Source organism: Equus quagga, chromosome 13 (assembly GCF_021613505.1).
Source record: "Equus quagga isolate Etosha38 chromosome 13, UCLA_HA_Equagga_1.0, whole genome shotgun sequence".
NCBI lineage: Eukaryota > Metazoa > Chordata > Mammalia > Perissodactyla > Equidae > Equus > Equus quagga.
In genome coordinates this window covers 23234070-23261564 of record NC_060279.1, presented here as the reverse complement: position 1 = coordinate 23261564, position 27495 = coordinate 23234070, and the positions used below count along the sequence as shown (strand labels likewise).

Sequence of the window (27495 nt, the reverse complement as noted above, 5' to 3'; positions counted from 1 at the left end):
GATGACTCACAGAGGAACCATGCAGCAATGTCCTCAACAGCCTCTAAAAGCAGCCCCTTGACTTCCCTGCCAATCCTCCTGCACCCCCACGCCCACCCCTGCCTGACACAGGTGGGGACCGGTGATAATAAATGGGCTGTCCCCAGGTGTCTGTCATTGCAGGGCAGCAAAAATGATTGCTCAGCCTTGCTCGGGAAAACACATCCACCCAACCCAGAGTAATCCCTGGGCGTGCAGGGGTTCGAGAAGGAAACTGATGCTGGCCTGGGTTAGGTCTGGGGAAAGTGTCATTAATCTGGACAGTGCACCGACTGTGATGACATAGTGGTGGGACCAAAGTTTACTTTTGTGCAATCTATGAGGAAACTAATTTCTAAGCAAACTAATTCAATTATTTGTTCATTTATTCAATGCATATATGAGAATGCACTAAATGAGGGCTAGAAAAAAACCCTAAGAATGGCCCTTGTTGTCAAGAAAAAAATACATAAGATAATCGGTTGTAGCACCCTAGCCTATGGGAGAGAATCAGGCATTTTCAAACTGTTTCGAGGCCCTTGCATTTAGCAGGAAAACAGACCGGTGTCTCTCAGCTCATGCTTCCCTCTTCGTTGGAACAGATTCACGGGACTTTCTTTTTCAACCATCTGTCACTGAGTGATAATACATATGCTTGAAAAAATAACAGCCCTTGTGCTTTAGAATATTTAAATAATTTACTTTTTAAAAATTCAGACTAGGGGCCAGCCTGGTGGCATAGTGGTTAAGTTCGCACACTCTGCTCCAGCAGCCCAGGGTTCTCGGGTTCGGATCCTGGGCGTGGACCTACACACTGCTTATCAAGCCATGCTGTGGCAGCATCCCACATACAAAATAGTGGGCTGTTCATTGACAGTCTTCCTCAAGCAAAAAGAGGAAGATTGGCAACAGATGTTAGCTCAGCAATAATCTTCCTCAAGCAAAAAGAGGAAGATTGGCAACAGATGTTAGCTCAGGGCCAATCTTCCTCACTAAAAAACAGATAAAAAATAAAAATAAAAATAAAAAATAAAAATTCAGACTGCTCTCTCTACCTCATTATTCTGAACTAATGAGATGACCCCAAAGAATGACTTTTTAAAAATCACTTTGGCTTTGGCAGTTACTAAGTCCTTGTCACTCAACGTTTGGCCCACAGACCAGCAGCATTAGCATCATCTGGGAGCTTGTTAGGACCCAGACTCTTCAGCCCCCAGATCTCCTGGGTCAGGATGTGGGGTTCTGATTCCCCAGGTGCTTGCAGTGCACGTTACGGTTTGAGAAGCGCCGTGTTGGATATTGTCCTCATGGGCAGTGACTTTCCATGCAGAGTTGTGCCTACAGTGATGCTTGCAGGGCTGGTCCTCTCTCAGCATGTGCCGTGTTCTGGGGACAGCCAGCCCTGGGCCTTGTTGAGGGTGAGGGGAGCAGAGAGAGGACAACCCGAGGCCTACAGGGACAGATCGCACAGAGGGGTGTCCACGTCGTGACCTTGGCAGCTGGCTTCTGGATCAGGAGGAGCGATGAGGAGGACAAAGCCCAGGGGGCACTTGTCTTGATGCAGGTGGTAGGAAGGGAAGAGCGGAGCTCTCCAGGATCAGCACAGCGAACCACAGGCTCTCTGTTTCAGCCCAGCCCACAGGGTGGGTGGTCAAAGGCAAGGAACAAGGCTGAGAGCTGGGCCCAGCCCCAATTCAGAGGTCCTGGCTTGTCTGCTCCTGACTTGTGCCGAGAATATGAGAGAACCGGGCTGTGTTCCATGGGCGACGAGATAAGAGCTGGCCTTCTGAGCCTCCAGCTGACAGAGCAGAGGGAGACAAGGCGGGATCGAGGCGGGCACTGACCTAAGACAGCCCACACCAACAGCTGCACGGGAAAGCTTGTGTGACTTTCCCTGGACACACCTGAGCCCACAGGATGAGCACAGGCAGCCGCCGCCCCACTTCGCACCCTTAGGGCAGCATTCCAGTACTTCTCTCCTCCTCAGCCTTTCCCAGGCAGGAGTCAGACACCAGCTCCCTGTGTCCCGCAGACAGCAGGGACCTACACTGAGCCCCTTGAGTCACCTGTGTCATTCCTCTTTCTTGACTTTAGGGGATGGAGGAAGCCCTGATAAAACCCTTCACAATCTCTTTTCTCACCACCCTTTAACGTCCTCAGTGTGGCTGAGAGGTTTCAGTGGTCATGTAACCAGCTTTCAGCTACTTTTGTGGTAAATTTTCTGTACAGTCCAGCACTTCCTTTGGGACGCAGCGTCTGCTGTCACTGCGTAGCTGAGTCACAACTTTAACATTACTTCTTGTGCTATGTATAGGAGAAAAATAACTCGGAAAACTGAGTGTTTATCAATGTTGGTTCAGTAAGTTGTGAAACATCTGTCTGTGGAATATAATGCAGTGGTTAAAGCAACGGAGTCCGTCTCGATGTGTGAACATGAGGTGGTGTCCAAGATGCATTATGTGGAAAAGAAAGGATATGGTATTGTCTTATTTGTGTCTAAAAGGAGAGGGAGAGATGTTCACATACGTGTCTGTATGTGCATAGAATATTTCTGGAAGTACATACTAGAAACTGGATTGTTCACTGCTTCAAAGAAAGGAGACTTGAAAGTCAGAATTATGGGGAAGACTTAGTTTTTACTGCGTACTATTTGGCATTTCTGAATTTCCTTTTTTTTTACTGTGTTTATATATTACATTTTCAATTCCAGAAGGATTATACAGTCATTTTAAATGGTGATGATGAAGATTAATGGAGCAATGTGGAAAATTTTATGATGTAATGTTAAGTGAAAAAAAAACAAGATCCAAAGTCATTACGGGTGTTCCAATTCCAACCATGTAAAGATTAGCAAAAAAAAGAAGACTTGACAGAAATGAATAAAATTTAAGAGTAGTTTTGTTATAGTCCTAGGATTTTACATACATATAAAAATCAACTTTACTGAGGTATAGTTTATATACAAAAATGCATCCATTTTAAGTGTACATTTGGATGAACTTTGACAAATGTATACATCCATATAAGCATCACCGACATCAAGTTACAGAACATTTCCATCATCCAAAAAGTTTCCTTGTACCCCATCCCATTCAGTCCCGGCCCACAATCAGTGACGTGTTTCCTGTCACTATGAATTGGATTTGACTTTTCTAGAGTTTCGTATAAACAAAGTCATACAGTGTGTACTCTTTTTGTGTCCTGGCTTTTTTTGCTCAGCATAACGTTTGTATCCATCCTCCCTTTCTTCTTTCGGAATGGAATCCTAGGCAACGTACCTAGCTAAAAGATTACGTCTCCCACCCTTCGTTACAACTAGATGTGGTCCTATGATAAGATGAAGGCGGAAGAAACATAATTAGAAAGGTCATGTGGGAATTCTGGAAAGGGTCTGTAAAACTGAGAGACAAACACCCTTTTTCTTTTCTTCTCTTTCCCTGGCTATTGGCCTGGAATATGGTCCTGATGCATAGAGCTCCAGCAGCCACTTGGAATATGAAGTGACTAAAGATAAGCAGAAAAAGAAAATGAGCCTGGGTTTCTGATGACACAATGGAGCTTCCATACCAGCTTGACCCCCTTCCTTCCTCCCAGAGAGATTTTACATGAAAAACATATATATCTTTTTGTGTGTGTGTGTGTGAGGAAGATTGGCCATGACTAACACCTGTTGCCATTCTTGCTCTTTTTGCAGAGGAAGATTAGCCCTGAGCTAGCATCTGTGCCAATCTTCCTCTATTTTGTATATGGGATGCTGCCACAGCATGGCTTGACGAGTGGTGTGTAGGTCAGCGCCCGGGGTCCAAACCCACGAACCCCAGGCTGCCTAAGCGGAGCGTGCAAACTTAAGCAGTATGCCACCAAGCTGCACCCTATATATATATTTTTTTAAGCACACATACCTTGGGTTTTCCTGTTATTTGTAGTTGGAACTAATTCTAATTGCTCCATAAGCCATCCAGCACTATTTGATTTTTTAAAATTATGCATATGTTTGATTAAAAATTAAATTTTAATTTAAAAAACAAACCTATATACCAAAATCTGACAAAAACAGTTCAATAAAAACATCTCAGACCAATATCTCTCGTGAACGTAGATGCAAAAATTCTTGACAAAATTTTGGTAAATTGAATCCAGTAGTATGTAAAAAGAATAAGGTACCACAATCAAATGGGGTTCATCCCAGAAATGAAAGTTTGAGTCAGCATTCGAAAATCAGTCAATGCAACTGACCACATTAACAGAATAAAAGGTTCAAAAATCAAATAATCATCTCAATAGATGCAGAAAAAGTGAAGAAATTCAATATTCCTTCATGATAAAAACTCTCAGAATAGAAGTGAACTTCTTCAACTTGATACAGGGCAATTCTGAAAAAAATACAGGAGCAAATTTGGCCAGCATATCAATAAGTTTCCAGGATTCCACTCCAACTGTTCCACTGAAGAGATTTCAGTGAAGAGGCAATTTACAGGGATGTGGGCAGGATTAAGGGAACCAGCAAAGGTTGTTTGGTACTCAAGGGACAGACAATAACAGTGGGGAGATGTTACCACATCTAAGCCTGAAAGGGCAGAGGGAGAGGACGGTACCACTGGGAGCCAGGGGAAATGAGATGTGGAGGAGGGGCTGCCACTGCAGGAGAAGCTACAGTCACGGAGGAATGCAGCCACTGCCAGAACCAAGGCTCCAAAACAGAGAGGGACAGTCAAGACATACCCCAGCCGACCTCTCCCTCCTTTCACTCTCCAGTCTCCTACGGGTGCCTCCCACTGGCTAATGCCAATTAGAAACTAGCCATCAGGGGAGCAGGGGATGGAATATGTGGGGGTCAGCCTCATGGACACAGAGAGAGGCAGAGAAGGGTGGAGAATGGATCAGGCATTTGGGGGGCAAGCAAGATACACCAGCACAACCTGTGTAAGGCAGTGGCATAGGCAACTGGGGAAGGGCAGGAAAACCACAGTGCAAGGAGTCAAGATATTTGGATTCCTGACAGGCCCGACCCTGCCACACACCAATCGTCCTGAGGGACACGTGACTGGCATCTTGGGCCTTGACTGCTTCAAAAGTAAAATGAGGAGGTTGGATCACGTGACCTTCAAAGCCTTTCACTGTAGGGTCCCTTGACTCTGCTGTCAGTCACCTTGCTCTCTCGCTGAGCTTAGACCGGGCTTGGCGCTGTGCTCCCTGCTGCCTGGGCTCCACCTCCAGCCAGTTGCGCTGTGCCTCACGAAGGGCAGCACTGGGGAATCCTGGGACTGGCCAGCACGTGGGACTAGACCTGTGTTCCTCTCTTCCAGCGAACCCCTGGGACATGCAGAGTCAACGAGGGACTTTCTAAAACGTACTTTTCACTGCAATGAGGTACATTCAAAAAGAAAGAACGGTGTATTCATCTCCAGAGAGCAGCAACTTCACAGACCTGCGCTCCTGCCGCTTCGAGTCCTGGTGCCCCCAGCTCAGTTCCTGATAACTGAAGACGAAACTTGAACAGCAAAAGGGAAGTCTCCCGTCTCCCCAGGGTATCAAATCCTGTTTCTAGACAGTTTCAGTTCTTAAAGACACAGGATTCCATATTTTCTCACCCAATAAGCTGGAAGACAAAGAACCTCCAGTGACCACCAACCACGTTTGCATGGCCCTGGAGTGAAATGGAAGTGCACCACAGAGCCTTTCTGAAATCCGGGTTTGAAAGGGGGTCAGGATATTTCTGAAATGTGTCATCATCTTTCTCTTTATTAACACCAAGAATTAGTCAGGGTAGGTGCGCAGATATACTCCGTCTGATCTGGGCCTCTCAGGCTTTTTACTTTCCTGGCTTTCTACGGGGTCAGATGACTCAGGGAAGCGCGTGGGAATATCTGTGCACGCTGGCTTCAGTCACTCCAGGGGTGGCCTCTGGGAGATACCCACTCTTTTGTTGTGCCTATGAAGTGTCCAGAGCTGCTGGAGAACAGCCCGAGGTGAAATTTGTCAGGATCTTACTGCCTTCAAAGCATTTATTTGCAAATACAGGTTCAGTTATCTGTTATTAGTTTTGTGGGCTCTGTAGCTTCTTAAAGAGGATAGAGGAGGGAAAAAAAGACAAAGAGGAAAACATGAAAAAAAAAATGGTGAAACAGGTGTTAGTACGGGTTTCCAAGCATGTGAAAATACACAAAAAAGGAAAAAAAAAGGTGATGTGTCCACTGAAAAAGAGGAAAAGGAAATGTTTTCACAAAGATTCTGTTTCAGCCCAAGAAGTTTTCTCACCAAAGTCAGACACCAAAACGGGTAGATACTAGGTACTGTGGAATTTTTCACGTCAGGATCCATTCGTTTGCATATTCGTTTATATAAATGAGTAACAACAATAGAATGGATGTGTGCTATGAGTCATGGACAGAGTCAAGCGAAGCACATAGTCAGAGCATCTAATCAAATTTGTCGGGGATCACAGAAGGCTGCTGGAGAAAGTGACGTTTAGCCTGTGACGTAAAGGTTGCTTAGGAGTTGGAGAAAAATTAAGGAGAAGGAACAGCAAATCTGAGGACCTGATTCGGGACAACACAGCCCAGGACAGCAGAACAGGAGAAGCGTCCTGAAGACCTCTCCTTGGGGATGACAGTCAAAGTCAATATACTGCCTGTTTTCTCAGTGTCTCTGTCCACAGGAGGTGAACATCTTCCAACAATACTAGGATCGTTTGACCCTGTGTAAGATAAACCTCAAAACAAAAGAGAAAATCATGGCTCTTACTCAGATATGCAATGAGCAGATTAATCAATGGTGGAGCTGAGCAATTATAAGCAGTTCAAAAGAGAATCCAAAAAACAGGCAGATTTACAGATTTGAAATATCGAAATGAATGAGCAAACGAAAGCAAACTGGTTTTTCGAGGGAGGGAGGAAAGCAAATTGTCTAAGTATAGGACATAATTTGCATATCTATAGATAAGAATTATTTTGCATTGTTATCAATTAGCTACAATTTCCTGAGTTGTCAATTCACTTAAACATTGAAAGATAATTGGATAAACTGAGGACTGTCCCCTAGACAATGCATAGTTTTCCCTGGAACTTTTTCCCTAGAAGACCAATCTGCTAAATTTCTTCCTTTTTTCCCTCCAGGCCAGGGGCTCAGGTATTGGTGTAGCCAACTCCTCTCTGCCCACCTGGTAAGTTAAGCAACCCTAAGCAAATATTAAAGAAATAGTAATGATTGTTGAAAAACAATAGAATAACTATATTTACATCTGAATAAAACTAAAGATAACAGCTAAAGAGATTTGTTCCCTGTGTGTATTTCTGCCCCACTCCTCCACTTTCATCATCATCAACCTATTGTCACTTTCAACATTATTGTTACAAGGCCTTTATGAAGCAACTTTACTGCTGATTTATGGCAATTCCTAATTTACAGCAGGCAGACCAACCCAGATGAAGAATTATAGGAAGAAAGGAGGTAGTTTAGGGCCATGCTCTTAGAAGAGGGAAACAACAATGAGAAACTTACATCACAAATAAAATAACATTAAGTGATTTGGGGGGTGTAGAGGAGGAAGACATTCCTCTACCTTCTAGGTCCTTCTGGCTGGCCTAAGAATTAAATTGATGTGAGACAGAATAACAGGAGAAAATCGAACAAGGCTTTATAACATGTATACACGGGAGAAACCCAGGAAAACTGAGCAACTCGCCAGAATGGCCAAAGCTGCCACCTTAAATATCACCTTCAGCCAAAGACAAAGGAGGATGTTGGGGGTAGTGGTTTGCGATTTCAAAGGGGAGGAAGGCAATTCTCATGAAAATGGAAAAGCAAATGTTTGGTAAAAAGAACTTTGATAAGAGTGGGCTTAGTAAGAACCCTCATAGTTTACCAATGCCCAGAGTTATCTATGGTGATGGCCTGTCCTGGGGACAGAACTTTCATCTTAAATTCTTTTAGACCATTGGGGGAAGGTCAAAGTTTCATTCAGAGTCTTTTGTTCTTAAAAATAATCCAGGCAAAGAGACACATTTTGGGGTGGCCAATTCTGATCCCCCACTGGGAGTTGGAATGAGGTTGAGGGCTTAACTGATGTGAAGACTAGGCAAGGAGGAGCCGTTCATTCAATCAATTGTTCAAACGGATATTTTTAGTGCTTACCATGTGCTAGGCCCCTTGTTAAGCAACCAGGAATATATGGATAGATAAAACATGATTCCTGTGCTGTAGTTACGTACAATCTAAGCAGAGGTATTCTGTTTGAACCAGATGGAGAAAATCATTAGATTTTCCTCTGCTCAAACTGAGGTCTGACGGTGAGATTTCAGAAGTTGTATGATAAGGCAGCCCTTTAGGATGTGTGCAGGGAGCATCTTTCCCTTGCTGGTCCTGCCCACACCCCCACACACACAATGGGTACTTAACTACTAATTCTTTTGACAATAGCTAATTCATAAGTTAGTAATAATAATTATTAATAATTATCTTATTACTTTTAAATAAATATTTCATTAATTATTTTTACAAATAAATGTATTGGTGTATGCAATAATTAATTAATTAAAATAAGTAACTACAAATAAACTTTAGTAATAATTAACTAATAATTCGCAATTTCACTGTAACAGTTCAAGAACTGCAGTGCGGTGCATTCATTGGTTCTTTACCTTCCTTTTTTTTTTTTTTTTTTTGAGGAAGATTAGCCCTGAGCTAACTGCTGCCAATCCTCCTCTTTTTCTGAGGAAGACTGGCCCTGAGCTCACATCCGTGTCCATCTTCCTCTACTTCATACATGGGATGCCTACCACAGCATGGCTTGCCATGCAGTGCCATGTCCGCACCCGGGATCCAAACCGGAGAACCCCGGGCCCCCAAAGCGGAACGTGCGGACTTAACTGCTGTGCCACCGGGCCGGCCCTGGTTCTTTCCCTTCTTTTGCGTCAGGAGCTGGCCACCACTGCTGTTTCTCCAACTCTTTTACTTTCTCAATTTCAAAAAGTACTGCCTGGTGAATTGAGCCCTGTGGGTTTGTGACATTTTGGAAGGTACTTTTTTGCCTTGCCACTGGGTTAGAGGAAAGGCTGTTGAAGAAGCTCGGTGAGCACAGGGATGCTGGGAAAACAGGCCCTCTCTCCATGCCCCCGGGCGAGGGCACCTGCTCGGCTCATGGACGAGTCGCCCTGGATTCAGATAGCGCTGAGGGTGGTTTCAGAGCGGGGCAGAAGCTGATGCCCAGCACAAGGTGACTGAGAACTTAACCCAGTTCAAGAAGAGTCTGGATAAGTGGATAGATAGATAAATAGTGTGTTATTAAGGAAAATCAGGGAAGTTCCAAGAACAACTCTGGCCTTTCGGGATGGTGTCTTAGAATGCAAACACCGGACTCTCCCTCATGCTTCCCCCGTGTTGTGTCGGACTTCTGGGCTTGTGGCCTTTGGTCTGATCTGTGATGACGTTTCTGATCTTCTTAAGAATATCGTACCAGAAAAGGTCATGCTAGAACACTCAAATGAGCAGGTGAGCTGTCTCCAGGGGCAAAGTCTGCCCTGAACACAGCCCCAGACTTAGGACACCAGTTCTTCAAGCATGTCATGCCAAACACACTGGCACATGCTGAATACAGACTTTCACTGTGGGTCATGCTAACGGTGACGATGTCCATGGCAACAGTGGTGACTACATTGATCTCTTGTGTTCCCGAATAGATGGAGGGGACGATTTCATCAAGGTGGTCAATTTCCAAGTGGGCAATTGAGGAACGGTCCCTTGACTCCAACCATAGAGCAGTTTTCAGAGACTCTGGCCTTGGCCAGCTCCACTCTGACACCTCAAGTTATGTGTCATTATTAGGGGGCTTCCAACAGCATACCCTCCTGGGGATTCAGTGTAACTTCCCCAGAAGCAGGGACGGTTTAGTTCAGAGCTCAAGGATCCCCATCACCCTCTTCCCTTCCTCCTTCCCTCTCCCTTTTTCCTTCTCTTTCTCCTTCCCTTCCTTCCTCTCTCCTTCCTCCTCTCTATTCTTCCTTCTTTCTGCTCCCTGGCATTCTGTGACAAGACTTCTTGCCGTAGCATGGATGACTCTGTCAGGACTTCCTGGATATCATGAGAGGGAAGATGTGTCAGTGACATTTGGGGCTGCCCCTTTTCTTCTAGCTCCTGCTAGGGCAGGGCCAGCAGCCTGGGTAAGTACACCAGGACTGTGGAAACCCTAGTATTGATGGGAAAGAGGAGAGGGGCTTTTGGGTGTCTCGCTTTCCTGTCCGTGAGAGTCATCATTCTCAACCAAAATTTGGGGCCAAAATTGGGGCCTGGTGCAGTGATGGAAACCCCAGGTTTCAAGGCTGGGCTGGTGCAATACCGGGCGGGATTGCGGACAGGAAGTGGTGTGGCTGCGTGGGTGGGAAGGAAGGGCTTCCTCGTCTTTGACACTTTCTATGCCGAAGGGGCCTTCCTTTCTCAGCCTGCCTTCCTCCCCTCAGCCCAACAAACAGTCACTCTCAGACTTAATGCAGACAAGTTGCTAGGGATCTGCATTGCCTGGTTGTACGCAAACTGTTGCCATTGTATTCACACGGTTGTCCCTCCAGGAATAATATCATAGTTTCTCAGATTTACACAGAATTTCTACTTTTTCAGAGTAGGAGTTGGGGAGCTGAGACAGCCCCTCATGTTACTAGAATCTTGATAAGAATGTTCTTAGCAGCCAGGCACAGGGTACATTTGATTTTCAGAACTCTCGTCACGTCTCCAGTTCTCTTGGCCCCAGCACCATGACTCACCACCCTGGGCTACCCTAGTTTTGGTTCCCTGACTCCAAATGTACTGTTTTGACATCAAAAGTGGAGGCCTAACTCTCCCTAAACGTGAGCTCAACCTCAATGAATACACAGTTTACGGAGGAAACCCCTTGTGATGAGCAGCTAATCTGAATGAAGTGCTTGATAGCAGATAGGGCAATTAGCACATTGGAGCCAAGTGGCTAGATCTGCGAGATTTTTGAGAAGAAGAACTGAAGGGCTTGGAGGAGTCAAATATGATGCTGACCAGGTGGATGATGGAGCCCCTTATTAAACAGGTAAAAACAGATTGGAAGCATGTTTCAAGGGCATACAATGAGATTTGAGCACAGCTTTGAACATGGTAAGTGGGATACGCTTGTGAGATGTCCTCTCAGAGACACATGATGGGCAACTGTAGACAAGTCTGCCCTCAGGAGAGAGAGCTGGATTCCAGGTACAGATGTGGGAGCTATCAGCCCAGGGATAGGTGAGGACTGAGGCCCCAAGAAGAGGAGCCCCTTTATACTGAGAAGCAGTAGAGAGAGGAAGACAAGCAGAAGCCAGTGTCATAGGCTGTTGGGAAGCAGAGGAAGATAAAACCTGAGACTCGCCCATTTGGTTTAGCATCTGGGGCTTACTGGGGACATCCCCTCTAAGGGACCATTTCAGTGAGACAGTGGGAGCAAAAGCCAGGTCTTCTTATGGCAGACACTGACAGATATTCACCAAACCCAGTTCCTCCACCTCCTGGGCACATGGCTAATTTCATTTCCCAGCCTCCCTATAGCTGGGTGACGCTCTGTGTTTGAGGTCTGGTCTGCAGACTGTGGCAGAAAATGATACACTATCATCTCCAAGACACAGCCCTCCCCATCACCCTCCATGGACCCCTCCTCCGGAGACTCCCAGTCAGAGTAGAGGATCCAGGGGGACTCCAAGAACATGGGGGCACAGAGCACCTAAATGGGAGGTTGTTCCCTGAATTATTGTGTGGAGCCAGGGGGCTCAGGCCAGGGAGGCCAGCAGGCATGGACACCCTGTGATTAGCAGTGGAGTGGGGGAGTAGCCAGATGAACAGCAGTGACATTAAGTGTCAGACAGATGAGCAGTCAGGACAGTTAGAGGGGTCTGAAGCCAGGAGAACACGGAAGTACTGCAGGATCAGGCGGAGACTCAGCCAGAGTGCAAAGCGCTCCCTTTGGGGACAGAAGTGCTGGGGTTGAAAGACGACAGCAGCACGATGCCTGCAGGTACGAGGCACACACGTTGTGTGTTCATACTCACAGCCACCCAAGCCTCTGGAACGTGGCTCTGAGTCTAGCCTTCATGGACGGTCTGCTTGTCTGGACTGTGCAGTCCTGGCCAGCCTTGTGAGGTGCTGACAGGGGGTCATGCCACATTTAGACGTCAGCTGAGCAGGACCCCGTCGTAACTCCCCTTGTGGCACGGCTTCAGCCTGGCTATCAATTCTACAGCGGATCAGGAGTCAGACCACCTGCGGTGGCAACCTGGTTCTGCTATGGGCCCCTGGATGACCTTGAGCAACTCTCTTGCCCCTGATGCACCTCTCATCTGCAAAGTGAAGGAGTCAGGCTGGATGATTTTAAAGTTTCTCGTGCAGGGGGCCGGCCCGGTGGCGCAGCAGTTAAGTTTGCACGTTCCGCTTCTCGGCGGCCCGGGGTTCGCTGGCCCGGATCCCGGGTGTGGACCACTTGGCAAAAGCTATGCTGTGGCAGGCGTCCCACGTATAAAGTAGAGGAAGATGGGCACAGATGTTAGCTCAGGGCCAGTCTTCCTCAGCAAAAAGGGTTAGCTCAGGGCTCATCTTTCTCAAAAAAATAAAGTCTCTTGTGCTATATAATTCCACCATCCCCCCAGCCCCCCAGGCGGCTGCATTCCGGAAGCTTTGGCTTCATACTGCCTGCAGGCATCAGCCCTGCTCTCCAGCAGCGGCCTTCCGATGCCTCAATGCCTCACAGGAGGGAAATCTTGCCGCCGTCAGCCTGCAGAGTTAGGGACCAGGCAGAGCTCTGGCAGGCAGAGGGAGCCTTCCCCAGGAAACAGGAGGCTTGTGGGAGTAGCCAAAAGCAATTCCATCACCCCTGGGAGGGGCTGCATTCTATTTCTTTATTTTTTCCTTTCTTCTTTTTTAACATGTACATTTACAACAAAGCACTTTTCCTTTCTGTTCCCGTTTCTTGTTTCCTTTAGGATGCGATGGCTCCACCCTCCAGAACTCCTTTGTTCCAAGGAAAAAGAGAATTGGAGAGGAATGGGGAGTGCTCTCCCATTCTGCTTTTCTCGCTGGGGCCACCATCAACTTGGCTTGGCTCTGCTTTTCCTTAAAGAATACAGTTGGATGGGACTTTTGAAAGGAAATTGCTCTCCTCTCATCTACGCAAATGTTTGTTTAAACAAGGAGACAGATTCCCCCATTCAATTGTGCTTCAGACTAATATAAAGAAAATTTGTCCCCTGATCCTATGCCTACTTATGGAATGGGGAGGTGACCCGGGAGTGTACAGAGCAGTTGGGAAAACCAGCCTGGAATCGAAAATCTTCTATGATGGTCCAGTATGGGTGGGAGAATTGACCAAGATGGAGGGCTACGCAAAGCATAAGACAAGCACAGGCGCTGGCTGGGTGGCCCAGTGGTTAAGTTTGTGCTCCGATTTGGTAGCCCAGGGTTTCGCAGGTTCGGATCCTGGGCACGGACCTAGCACTGCTCATCAAGCCATGCTGAGGCGGCATCCCACATGGTAGAACTGGAAGGACCAGAATATACAACTATGTACTGAGGGGGCTTCGAGGAGAAAAAGAAGAAAAAAAAGAAAAGATTGGCAACAGATGTTAGCTCAGGGCCAATCTTAAAAAAACAAAGGCAAGAACAAGTCACTCCCAGTATGCCCCTTCGAGACCCAGCTGGGGTGGCAGGGAAGTCCCATGGGCCTTTGCTCTGCAGTCCCCCAAAGATGAATGAGGGGAGACGACGAGGAGGGGTAAGCAAGACCTATGAGAAGCAAAAACACAGAAGATGACCTCTTCAGGAAGAGGGAATGTATTGTGCCTCTAAATTCCAAGAACTTGGCAAAAGGAGAGATGATAACAACCATCTTTATTATCCAAATTCTAGAGGAAATGATTCTGCATAACAGCGGAACCTACTAGCTGCCAAAGTGGATGAGAAGCGACTCCTGAGGGTGGTCACCCTCCCTGGATCCGCTCAAGGCTCTGAGAGTCAGGCGCCTGCGGGAGCGTCCGGCTGAGCCCAGTCAGCTGAGGACACGGCCGGAGCTCCGAGGAGGTGGCCCTGCCACAGGTCCCCCTATACATGATGTAAGGGTGTGGAAAAGACCAAGGTTCCTCGCTGGGCGGAGGAGGACGGTCCTTGGGCTTCATCGGGGCAGGCAGCCGGCCACGGGGTCCGGCCGAGGCACGGGCACAAAGTTCATAGGGCACAGCAGCAGCGGGCACATCTTCTCGTGCTCCTTCAGCGCCTCACTCAGGTGCTTCAGCTCCTCCGTCAGCTTCCCGATCTCTCTCCGCAGCACTGTGTTTTCTTGCTCCAGGCACTCATACTCCTGGGGAAGACAGAATGGGCAAAACTGTTTCTGAAACCACATTCCCTTCCTCTGTCCTCCCGGCACATCTCACCAGGGCCGAGATGCTCGCCTCCTTCCCAGGAAAGCCTTCCGGTCCACCGTGCCCGCCTCCGCCACTCACGTGTGCCTTTGCTTAATGCCTCTCTCCTCCCGCCAGGATGAAAAGGTTCATGAAGACTTTGATTTTCGAATCAACTTTATTGAGGTATAATTTAGATAAAACAGATCTACTTTAAGTGTATAATTCAATGAGTTTTGACGAACGTAAACAACTCTATTGATCAAGACATAGAACGTTTCCATCACTGAAAAGTTCCCGAGTCCCCTCTGCAGTCAGCTCCCCCTCCTCCCACTGCTGTTCTGCTTTCTAAAGGTCTCTGCCACAACCCCAGCTCTTGGAACAGTGCCTAGAACATATAACAAACATTTGTGGAGTGCTGAGTAAATGAATGAAAATACCCCTTGCCTTGATTTTGCTCCAACATTCATCTGTTAAGCTTCCACTATATCAGAGTTTACAGAGCCTTAGAACTGGAAGGGATCATGGAAACCCCTTAGTCCAAGCCGCACAATGCAGAAACCTTCCCTATGTAATTTTAGCTCCAACATCCAACTCATGCTGGGCACACTCTCCTTGAAAGGACAGTCCTTGCCATTTCTGAGCTGCTCTCCTAGAAAGCTCCTCTTTGTACTAATCCAAAATCTCTCTCCTTCAAACCCACCTGTTGGGCTTGCTTCCAGTTATGGACCACATAGAGTAAATGAATACTTTTCAACATCACAGTTCTTGAAACATTAGGAGACAGGCCCATACCACCTCCCTTTAGGTGTCCTCTGAGCTCAACTGTCTCAGGTCCTCTGAGTTCCTTGGGTTTTAGGACCTCTGGTCCCTTTGTCCTCACGGAAGCCATCCCCAACACATGCTCCAATTTGCCCGGAGCTCTGAGAAAATATCATTCCCAAAACGTAGTGCATGATCCCGGGGATGGCCTGACTGTGCAGACGACAGATGTGTGGGCTCTGCACCCAAGCCCACAGCCACCTCGCTCTGGGGCTTTTCCCTGAGCTTGCAGAGAAGTGCAAGCTTCATCTGCGCCTGCTGCTTCCCTGTCTGTATTTGGACTATGATGGATGTTTCGAAGCTTAAGGGCAGGCTTTACACTCTACTGAATTCTACCCTGTTTGCTTAGGCATCTTCCAGCCCAGCAAAATCTTTTCGAGTCTTGATTGTGTCAGCTCATGGATTAGTGATACCACACAGCTATAAGCTGTGCACTAACTTGATAAGCAGGTCTTCTTTCTCTTCATCCAAGTCATTAATAAGTTCTACAATACTTGGCCAAGAGCAGAGCCCTCTGGTACACCAATAGAGACCCTCTTAAACTGACAATCTCATTTAAACCTTGCTGAAATGTTGTTTTCAATCATTTTTAGATTGATTCACATGGTTAGGCTTTGTTGTACCATGCACACCACGCATTTCCGGAATTAGGGACCCACACTTATTATCCATTACATCTTTTCTCTTACTGGTATTGTTTAAGAAATATCACCAAAAAAGTCTGATCTTCTTACAGGCCCTGAAGGCACAAGCAAATTCTCAACTCTGCCCTTTTGCTAATGCTGTTCTCCTCAACTGAACTGCCTTCCTTCTTTTCTGTGTGGGCCCAGCTCAAGCCCACCACCTCCAGGAAGGCTTCCCTGATCATAGCACCTGATGGAACCCCATCTCTCATTCTGTGTTCTAAACTGTCTTGTATCATATTCTATCTTACTTATATTAAATAAGGTCTCTCCCCAAAGATCAGAAATACATAGGACCTAGGGGCCTCTGCTACCCTCTCCTGTACCTCCGCCTGACAGGCCCCAGTGCCAGCCTCTATGTGCATCTATCCTCCAGGCACCTTCCTCTGTCTCAGAACAAGGGGCTCTTCAGAGGCCATCGGAGCCTTGCCTCTGCCTCTGCCTCCCCACCCCCCAATGCCTCAGTAGGCTCTCAGGGTGGTGTGGAATACCCTCCAAGGCAGCAGGGCTCCCAGCTTCTCCACGCAGACCATCCTGGGTCAATCTGGCATCAGGAGTACGCTGGCCCCATTCTGCCTGCAGCCCTCCTCCAGGCCGAGCACCCCAACTCCCAATGCTTTCCTCCAGCCTCTGACAAGCTCTAGTCCCAGAGTCACAATTCCACCTACAAACCAGCAACAAGCCCTCCAGGGGCAAGGGGAGGGTCTGGATGGAAGGATGGGGCTGGAGGCCTAGGCAGCACAGGAAGCCCGCCTGCGGCAGAGGAGTGAGAGAGGCTGAAGCTCTGTGTAGCGCGTACACACACACACACACTCCCCACCCTGCAACTGGAAATGCTCTTCACCTCCAAGGAAAAGGGAGAATAGATTTGAATGGTTCCAATGAGCTAACATGTCAATTGGATTCCAAAGAATAGGAAATTCTCTTCCTGTGGCAGAATGTTCCAGACTGCCTTTCTGTATTTACTGAATTGTGTGGCAAGACACTGTGAGCTTCTGAGCTTTATCTCTGGACTCCATGAGGGCCACGTAGCCTAAAGCCTTCCCAAGGGACCATGCTTTCCCCAAACCCCAGTTCAGAGAGGCCCCGGGCTGCTGGCACAGGTCACCCAGTAGGCCCCTCGTCGGCCTTCTCTGTAGGGACTTTCTCTCCTGGAATTTAAGTTTTACTCATCAATCTGCTGAGGGACTTTTATCGAGCTGAGGAATAAAAAGGAGAGAAGTCGAAATCTCCTTCAGGTGAGACCAGTTCAATGAAAATACAAGGAGGAGCTGGGAAGAGAGGAAGGGGAGGTGAGAGAACACTGAGAGGGAGCAGAGGGGAAAGAGGAAGACCCACTCCACACCGAGAAGAAATGATCTGGACTTAACACCTGGCAAAAATAAGCAGCGCCCACTAGACCTTTTGTGATTTCCGAAGAGATGATCAGGTTAGCCCAAATCTTGCTGGGTTTCGAATCCTCTGCCCCAGGACGTTTGAGGTTACCCTGCTGCCTGCTCTGGGTATTTTCCAGGACAGAGTCACAAAATAGAGACCCAAAAATTAGAGGTGATGGAATCACTGCAAATCTCAGTTCTGCCTCAGATATTAACCTGTCTAGGACAGTGATTCTCAACCCAGGCGATTGGGCAGTCTGCAGGGGACATCTGGAGCATCTGGAGACAGTTAGGATTATGACAACAGTGAAAGGCAATGCTACTGCATCTGGTGGGCTGAGGCCAGGGATGCTGCTCAGCATCCTACAGAGCACAGGACAGCCCCCCACAACAAGGAATTGTCCGGCCCCACATGTCAACAATGCCAGTGTTGAGAAGCCCTGATCGGGGCATTTAAGAGAGGTTGATCCAGGGATGAGGGGCTGTCTGGGAGGATTCAGGGTCCAGGATGCCTCTGAGGCAGAGGAAAAGATCAAAGACTGGTAAAGAAGCTAATGTGGGTACCAGGAACCAGACATGAGAACTAAGTGGGGAAAGAAATGAGAGGGAGGCAAAGGCCATCAGGAGGTCACAGCCACACGCAGACCCCTTTTCACCAGCGAGAAAACTGAAATTCTGAGAGGTACAGTGACTTTTCCAAGGTCATGCAGACTTGGGACATGATTGCTGATTTCAAGGTCAACTGCAACTCTCATGCCGTGACAGCAATTCTGCTCTTGCTTGGCAGTATCTGGGCCCAAATTTCCCCATGGTGGTTACCAGAAGTCAAGGGCTGTAAGAGCTCAGGATTTTACAATAAGCCTATTCCCAAGCCTTCAGCTAATACACTTCCCAGCAGAAAAATTGTGTCACCAGCAAGAGCTGTACAAATTAGTGTCATCATCAGTTTCTAAACCAAGTGGGGCCTGACATGAAGCATTCTCTGAGAATATGCAATGTCTGAAAACACCGTGGCAACACCCACAACCATATTGCCCAAGAAGTTTGTCAGTTTGTGACATTTGGGGCTCCCGAGGATGGCATCGCTTCTTTCCTTTTCTGACTCAAAATTCTTTCTCAGTCTTACACCTTGGGGTGCCTGGCTCAAACCAGTCTGACCCACTTCTGAGCCACTGCTGAGCTTGTCTAAAGACCTGGACTGTTCCTTGGGCTCCCATTTGTGAACGTGGACTCAGGCGTGTGCCTAATGTTCAGAGATGAATAGGGGTCAAAATCCCCATGAGAGGTGTAAGCGCTTTGAAGGGATGATTTGAAAAGTCACCATGAACACTGAGGTACACAGATACTCATTAGCAACGGCTTCTCATCACTGCAGTCCAACGTCCAAGAACCACTGCCCTGAGGGGAAACTCAGACTGGAGAGTGAGCTCAGCCTCTCTGGCTTGGCCCACTCGGCCCTCCCCCAGCGCTGCCCTCCCGGGAGGCCCCGTCTTGATGGACAGCTCCTCTGGCTCTGGAGTTGGAGAACTGGGAGGAAAGGGAGGCAGCCGGGAGACTTCCAAGAGCTGACACTGGAGGAGGTTTTTCAGGGTGTTGGAGGTGAGAGAGGCTCAGGAATAGCTGGGGTGAGTGAGCAAGGTGGGTAGGAGAGAAAGGTGGGAATTTTAAACAAGCCCCTTGCTCTAAATATTCCCCTTCATGGTATTCAAGAAAGGCAAACAAAAATCTTGAGTTACTTTGAGATATTTAGCAACACTACCCTACAGTATGGGACAGATGAATCTGTGGGATAGAGGCCTCACTCAAAGCTCTTTTGATGGCTTCATCTCCCCAGGGAGAAGCAGGCAGCCATGGCTATCAGGTGGCCATTTTCTGAGCCCTTGGGTGTCTCCCAATTAGCTGGCCTCACTCTGGGCTTGAGGAAGTTTCCACGTACTATGTCCAGCTTTCCGCTTTCCCCATCCTAGATGTGGCCTGGGAGCAACCAGGGGGCCCAAGGGGCTTTCTGCTGTGACCCACAACAGTGTGCCAGGTGCTCTGTCCTCAACTCGCCAGAGCACAGTAAAATTATTCCTCACCACATTTTTTAACCAGATACCCACTCTCAATATGGAGATTTTTTCAAAGTTTGAAAAATAGCCACTTTTTTTTTTCCTATGTTTACTATTTTTTTTTTTACTATGTTGGCCATACAGAACATAGATCCCCATAACTATGATGCCCTTCTGGAAGGAGGCAAGGAATTAACAAGGGAGGGATTATTCGTGTGGTGCCCTTCAGTCCAGAGATGATGTTCTTCTTCTGCTACATGTATTTCCGTTTTCCTGAGCCAGCCACCTGCTCCCTCACACAATCTTGTGACCAATGACACTTGTGTGTAGCTAGTGACAGTAAAGGTGTGGGCCACAGCTTTGAGGTCTGTATATGGATGGAGCCACTGTCCTGGCCTCCTTGACACTGTGTTTCTCAACAAAACTGGCCTCGCTGAGGTGATCTGCCAGTGGTGCACGATCCTGATCCATTGTTCTAGCTCCACAGAGAAAGAGAAGAAGGGAGTGTTTTTTCGCAGAGGGACTGGGCTTCAGCTCAATCAGCCCCATTTCTGGAAGAGGCACTTGGCATAATTAGTCATGTCTCTAGACAGCAGAACAGGCTAGGAACCCTACAGAAGGGCCCTTCATCTTAGGCCCTTCACACATCTCAGAGGGATTCGGCAGGAGTAAATGGGGCACCCCACCCCCAAGTTTCCCGGGCACCTGGTTCATTTGGTTATCAAACCCAACAATGACAGAAATTAAGAGAGACTGGTCTTTTCTGACCCTGTAGTACTCATATTACCTTCTGTAGTAGGTGGAATAACAGCCCTCAAAGACGTCTACATGCAATCTCTGGATCCTGTGAATATGTTACCTTACACGGCAAAAGGGACTTTGCAGATGTGATGAAGTTAAGAACCTTATGCGAGGAGATTATCCTGGATGGTGCAGGTGAACCCAATGTAATCACAAGGGTCCTTATAAGTGAAAGAAGGAGTCAGGAGTCAGAGAAGGATGTGTGACAATGGAAATAGTGTTAGGGTAATGCAGCAAGAGAAAGACTCAACTGACCAAGGCTGGCTTTGAAGATGGGAGAAGATTACAAGCCAAAGAACACATAAGCCTCTGGAAGCTGGAAAAACCAAGAAAAGATCCTTCTCCAGAGCCTCCATAAGGAACGTAGCCCTGTCAACACCTTGATTTGAGCCCAGGGAGACCCATCAGACACCTGACCTCCAAAACTGTAAGATAATGAGTTTGTGTTGTTGTTAAACCACCAAATTGGTCATAATTTGTTACAGCAGCCATAGGAAATGAATCTGTCTTCCTCAGGAACTCCTATGCTTCCCAAGGACAGGAATGAGAGTTTACTCCTCTTTGTGACCTATGATAATGCTGTGCCCACGGCAGTGCTTAATAAATATTTGTGGAATGAATCTACTAGATCTTGCTCCGTGAAAGACCTTGTCCAAGTCATTCAGTCACCTCTACACACAGTCACTCGGCACTTACAACGAAGTATCCTCTAGTGTTTCTTGATGTTAATGCACCTGGCTTGACTAGAAGCTTCATGAGAGGAAAGCCCCTGGCTGTCCAGCTGGCACGTGAGGTTTGAACCAGGGCCACACACTAAGTGTGAGCAGCAAGAAACTTGCTCTCTGAGGGTTATTCGGGACCGTGAAGCTAGAACTAGGATTGCCTCAGGAGCAAGGGGGAAGGAAGAAAGGAGGCAGGGGGCATCATAACTTTCCTGTGGACATTTTACAGAACTAATAAAGGCTGGGGAGGATCTTCCCTGACCCTAGTCTGAAGACCCCAGTCCCTTTCTAGGGCCCAGCCTTCCTACTTCCAGGAAAGAATCTGACATTTATAACCTAGCCCATGCTATGAGTTTCTATCAGTGGGTCACCTCTCCTCAGAGTTTGTGCATCCTAAATCTGTTCTCTGTTCATTGTTAAAGGGTTTTCAGTGATTGTCATGCCCCTGCATAACATCGCAGAATCTCCTATGCCGTCAATGCTCCCAGACTGGCCTTGCTGAGACAATCCATGACAAGAAAGCGTGGCAGGAGAGACCTAGATGAAAATCCTTAACTGTTCACACCAACCTTGTGCAAAGACAAGAGCATGGGACTGTCACCAATTCCTTGGACAGACCCTTGGATGCCAGGTCCTGATATGGAGCAGTTCCCATGTGCTGGCTGTGAGATTATGTGGGATTATGCATAGGGGTCAAGGGAAATGGAAGAGTTTAGGATAAATCCCAGGTTCCTGATTTGGATGATAAGAAAGATGGGTAGCTCCATTAACTACAATTTGAAGGCAGTGAGAAGAGAAAGTCTCAGGGTAAGCAAACACTCCACGATGACTCTGTTGCATGCAAGGAGCCCGCAGCAGACCCACTGGGAGACATCTAAGCAGACACTGGAGATACGGGGTCTAGGGCCCAGGACAGAGGCATTGCCTAGAGTAAGCAATGCCTACCTGAGAGTAATCAATGTTGGGAGCTGATATTGGGAGAACAGATCAAATCTTCCTGGGTGAGAAGAGAAAAGGGCCAAGTCTGAAACCCTGGTCAACACCAACATTTAAGAAAACAGACAGTTAGAAAAGCTAACAAAGAAACTGAGAAAAAAAAGTGGTTAAGAGGGTCAGGGGAAGTAGGAAATGTGGTCTTTTAGAAGCTAAAGACCTTGAAAGGAGGTTTCAAGAAGGGGAGGGACAATGGTGTCAAATGTTTCAGAAAGGTCAAGGATGCTGAGACTAAAAAGAAGCCCCTGGATCAAGCAGTGCCAGGCACTAGTGGCCTCAGTGAGAGCAGCTGCTATAGGAAGCGAGCATGTGTGTGCATGTGTGTGTGCACACTGGGTAGGGAGAGGGGAGCGGAAACAAAATCACAAAGGATTGGGGAATAAAGGAGAACTGAGGACATGGAGACAGCAGGTCTCTTTTTAAGGGGCAGGAAAGTGAGGGATGAAAAGAAATGAGGCACCAGCTTGAAAGGGAATCAGGATCAGAGGCGGTCTCGTTTTGTTTTGATTTATGATGAAAGAAACTCGAGCGTGAGACACAACCAGCGTGGGAGGGAGAAAGGAAGGTGCCAGTGAATGAAGAATCAGAACGCTGGGCTGGAAGCACACAGCAGAATTAGACGCGCATGTGGCCCAATGGCTGATGACCAGGATGTGACCTCAGGGCCACCACCACAGTGCAAGGGTGGAAGACGGCTCCTCTCTGTGGCCCTAACGTGGCTCTGCCCCAACCACAGTCTCACCTCGTGGAGTTTGTCGGCCTTCTGGGTCTGCTTCTTCCGACTTCTCTGAGCAGCAACTCGGTTTTTTTCTCTCCTTCGGACCTTCCTGTCATCATCCTCAGGGCTCTGGGGGAAAGTGTTCGGTCAGGTGTGACGCTGAGGCCCCTCGCCTCACCCTTCTCTGCCCTCTCTTCGCTCAGCCTTGCTCATCCAGCTTCCCCATCTTATTTGTAGTCACAGGGTGCTTGTTGCTACATCAGTGGGAGAACAGTAGCCCATTGTTAAGGAGCACTCACCACGTGCCATGGCTGTGCTGAGCTCTTAATCCCCGCAACCACCTTGAGAAGTGTGTGGGGTGACCACCATTTAAAAGATGAGGAATAAGAAACTCGGCGACGTTAAGGAACTTGCTCCAGGTATCACAGCTAATGGGAAGTGGAACTCAGGTCTGTTGGACTCCAAACCAACGTTCATAAAACTCCACCCCACAGGGTGTGTGCCTGGAAGAGCTGTGGTGTCAGTGTTCATCTGAGAAGGGGAAAGGCAGAAGGCACGGGTTCTCTGGAACTATGTGCCAGGCCTCACACCACCACACACAAACAGGTACTTTTGATACTGTGCACAAACCACGATTACACGTGACTAACTGCAACCACATAACGCTACCAACACACCAAATGACCTTAAACACCACAGACAATACGCTCATTTCAACAATGCTTGACTGGCATTTTCTTTCACAGGTCAGAGCGAATCAGAGAGCAAGTTTATGATGTGTCTTGAAAGCTCTTAGCCATCTATGAGATTTAACCAAACCTAGCCAAATCCCTCATGAGTTATCCTGAAACACACAGGCAGAAAAATACACCTACCACGCTAAAAACACTTCATTTGGTTATAGCAAATGGAGCAGTACAGCAGTATTTGCTTCCAGAACCCTGTGAGAAGATACTAAGGGGTCGGGGGTGCAAATTCTACCTTTAAAGAGTTTAAAAGCCCAGAGGTTAGTGGGATACAAATACAGGAAAGCTACTTAATTATTCATATTAATGGAAAGCAAATACTGATAACATAAAATAATGGGTATTTTCAGTTATCATTTTATCTGGTCTTGTATTCCAAATAAGGACACATATCATCTCCCCAAGTTACAGCAGGTAAAGAATTTTCAGCATATGCAAGAATATAAAGCTGGAAAAGGAGAAGAATAAATAACATATACAGCAATAACATAAATAGAAGAGGCCTGGAGACAGCGTGTAAGGGAACAGACACAAGGTGTTAAAATGTAGCCCTTCAGAGGCAAAGACATCTTCAGAAACATAACCAGAATACCACAGCGGGGAAATGTGGTGTGGAGGGCAGAACTTTAGCCGTAGAAATGCACAGCTCCTGGTTTTGTCTCTACTGTCACATGACCTTGGGGATGCAGCTTCAATTCTCTGAATTTTCAATTTTCTCATTTATTGTATGATTCATTCATTCTTTCAATAAGTACTGAGTCCCCGCCATGTGCCAGGCACTGTCCCGGGCGCTGCAGATCCACGCTCCCTGAACAAACAGTCAGTAGTCTCTGTGGGGAGCATTCTAACAGCCTAATGCTTGGGCCTGGCAGAAGAGAAAATGAGATTTTATTCTCAAGCTCCTAGCACCTTGTATGCCTTCAATAACCTCTGTTGAGGTTGTGACTACTTTTTATGGAGTCCCCCATAGTGCCTGTCACCAAATGACGCCTCTCTGTTCATAATCAGAAAGTCACAGGGCACAAGGAAGCAGCCGGCATCCTGCCCTCTGGGAGCTGATGCTAAACTGGACTGATCACAGCATACGGTCACACCTGACAGCACAGCAGAAACATTTAATGAAGACAGGAAGCGGGGATTAAGATATTATTAACCGTATTTCAATCAGTCCTCACAAAAATCATGAGAGGTTGATGTTATATTCATTTTACAGGTGGGGAAACTGAGGCTCAGAGAGGTTAAGCTAATTGCCCAAGGCTACTCATCCTGCGTGTGGCAAATTCGAGGCCCAAACTCAGATCTGTGTGACTCTCTAGCGTCACCCGATGACACTATGGACCAGGCACCGAGATGGGAAGAAGGGCATTAACGACGAAAAGACTCCATCTCAAAGCAGCTGAGTGGGATGTTCTCGGACGGCTGTTCCTGCGGGCAACCTTGTCTCAGAGGACGCAGTTGGAAATGCTGCCAGGGACAGCGCAGGCCTGGATGCGGGCGAGGGGTTTCCACCAGCGCAGGGGGTTCGGAGGGGTGGAGTCCGCCCACTGCAGCCCTCACCCCGCACCCCAGGCTGATCGGTCCTGAGTTCCCCATTCGGGCGGCAGCCGGAGGAAGGTAGATTTGGGAGTTCCTGGCCACCAGTTGCCCTTTCGGGCTGAATTTCCCTTCTCCGCGTCCTGGCCCCCCCTCGAAGCGGCCGGAAGGGCCACGCGCGCCGGCAGTGAGATGGCAGCAGGCGGCGGCGAAAGGATGGCGCGACACCCGGGGCAGCGCAGACAACACGTGCAGGGGAGCGTGGACTGCGCCCGGCCCACCCAGGCGTCGGCTCCCTCCACTCTCTCCTCGTCCCGGGGCGCAGGAGCTGGGTCACCATCCCGGACACCGCGGGCACCGTGCGTGCGCCCGGGCCCCTAGATCGTCCTCGCGCCCCCGTTCCAGCTGGTCTCTGGCTCCCGCAGCGCCCTCCAACCCCGACCTCAGCGCTCACCACCCGGGAACCCAGCACCCAGCCCCTCGTGCCCCCCGGCGCCCTCCCCACCGCATCCCTGCGGTCCTCCCCGAGCCTCTAGTTCACTACCTGCGGGTGCGGCTGGTTCCCGGGTGCCGCGACGCTCCTCTGCAGGACGCTGCCGGCGGCCGGGAGCCCTTGCGACATGCCGGGCGCTCCTCCGGCCAGGCCCGCCCCGCCGCGCAGCCTCGCGGAGGAGCGGCCGCGCGGCCCGCCGCGCCCTGCACGCGGGGCGCTGCCTACCGGCGCTCTCCAGCCGCCGGCATCCTCGCGCCCCCGCACCTGCCGGCCACCCGCCCTCTGCCCCGCCCCGCCCCCCGGGCTTCCCGCTCTCCCGGCGCGTGCGGCCCCTGCGCGTCGCCCGGGTTTCCCCACCCCCCGGTCCGGGCCCGCGGTCCTTCCCGTCCCCAAGTCTGCCCCGCCCCCTCCTTCTCCCACCCCCGCTTCATTTCCTCCTCTCCCCGCCCTTTCGCCACACTTCAGGGTCCCAAATCCCACCCCTGTCGCGGCTTTCCGCTGGGGCCCCACTCTTCGTGGAAGTCACGTGGTGGCTCCGAAACCCTGGAGAGAACGCGAAGCCCACCCACAAGAGGCGACGCTGGGGCGGGCGCGGGTTAGGGAGGCGCGGCGCAGCTTTTGGGGTCTTTCAGCCGCTCTCGGAGAACTCAGGTTGAGAAAAACAAGTGGGTGGTTTGGGGTTGGTGGTTTTTTCCCCCGGGTCCCATCACAGCATGTTCCTGAGCATCAGCCTCGCCTCCTCCTAGCGCAGGGGTCACAGTTTCGGGGGACTTTCTCCGCGGAGATCAGTCATGCCGGCGCCACTCTCACTCCGGCGGCCCTCGGCTCTCCTGCCCGGGAGGCGCAGGCCAGGGCAGGGGGCAGCCGGCTTTACCGAGTCCCACTGCGCACCCTGAGAGCCAAGGGCGCCCCAGGGCCTTTCTGCGGGGAGCACCTGCTCTTCCTTCACTGGTCCCGCCCGGTGGTGGGAGGGAGCAAGGTGGGGCGGCCCCGAGGGTGAATTCCCTCCGTGGAGGGTGGGGAGGAGGAGGTTGTCCGGGAGAGAAACAGTGACCGGACTTCCCTGAGAGCGAATCTGCCACCGTGGAAGTCACTACTGAGGGGTTTGGGGATCTGGACTGGCCGTGCTAAAGTTAAATGGACCAGATCTTTCCTCCTTTTCAAGACTGAAGTGGTAGATGAGTGACTTCATGCCAAATTGGGGACGGGGGAGAGGTACCGCGCGTTCCTCTCCACCTGCCTGCCAGTTAAAGGATGCGAAGTCAAGCAGTTGTGTACATGGTCCCAGCAAAGAAACAACGACCGGTTACGGGTTTGTGGTCTGCATACCGTGAACCCGGCGAAAGAAAGATAACCACGAAGCTAGGTGGGAGGGTGGGAACCAAGACCACGAGATGAGACTTGCCTTCCGAGGGCGGCCGCTTAAGCCTTCAGGCTCGTGGGCAGCAGCAGGGATGAGGGACGGGCACTTCAGACTCCCGGTCTAGTGCACGGAGCTAGGATTTAAGACCCTTGCGAAAGCTTTGAGACGCAGCTTGCTGAACTTGGCTGCCGGGCAGAGGGCAGGAAAGCAAGGGGGAGATTCTTGTCTGTGTGAGCAGGGTCTTCAACTAGCCACGCGAGAGGAGGGGGGAGGTGCAAGGCAGCGGGAGGACGAAGGGTGGGCGCAGCCCATTAAGTGGCCCTGCCTTACCCCACACCATCAAGGCAGCACAGCGGAGCCACCTCCATGCTCGGTTATCTGCCTTTCTCTTCTCTCTTTTATCCTTTTCGTCTTTCAACATAACTCATGGTTGCCCCTGGGCCACTACTTTGGATCCCACACAGGATCCCACAAGGTGCCTAGCCCATCGCTCCATGCACAAGCGCTCAGGAAATTTATTGCCTCAGAGCCCTCATTCTTGGCAACTTAACAGGACTCTACCAAGATAGGGAGACCTCTGGGTAAAGTAGTCTTGAGTTTTCGGAAGTGCTTTCATTCCGCAATGTTGTTTATGAGTGCAAAGGGCAAGGTAAAAACACAGCGGACATTTAGGTGCACTCCCACACCGCATTCTGGTCATCGCCACTTTCCTGTTCTCACTGAGCAACACCGCCTTCCAAGTCCTTTGGGGCTGCACCTTCCACCCAAGGAGCTTGAACCCTCCCCCCAGCACACAAGAAC

At 49.1% G+C, this 27495-nt stretch overlaps 1 protein-coding gene across 1 annotated transcript; it reads right to left on the bottom strand.

The window, feature by feature from the left end:
- Positions 1-13891: 13891 nt before the first annotated feature.
- Positions 13892-25635, bottom strand: BATF3 (basic leucine zipper ATF-like transcription factor 3). The gene is made up of 3 exons (XM_046683435.1): positions 25383-25635; positions 22584-22688; positions 13892-14353 (listed from the first exon to the last, which is right to left on the bottom strand). The coding sequence occupies exons 1-3, from the start codon at positions 25458-25460 to the stop codon at positions 14168-14170; spliced, it is 369 nt and encodes a 122-aa protein (XP_046539391.1). The 5' UTR covers positions 25461-25635; the 3' UTR covers positions 13892-14167.
- Between the last annotated feature and the right edge of the window lie 1860 nt (positions 25636-27495).

Excerpts from the sequence above, each read along its gene's own strand:
- BATF3 (XM_046683435.1), bottom strand. The coding sequence starts at position 25,460 with ATGTCGCAAGGGCTCCCGGCCGCCGGCAGCGTCCTGCAGAGGAGCGTC. Across the intron at positions 22,689-25,382 it reads GGAACCAGCCGCACCCGCAG|AGCCCTGAGGATGATGACAG; the intron begins GTAGTGAACTAG and ends ACTTTCCCCCAG. Across the intron at positions 14,354-22,583 it reads AGGCCGACAAACTCCACGAG|GAGTATGAGTGCCTGGAGCA; the intron begins GTGAGACTGTGG and ends TGTCTTCCCCAG.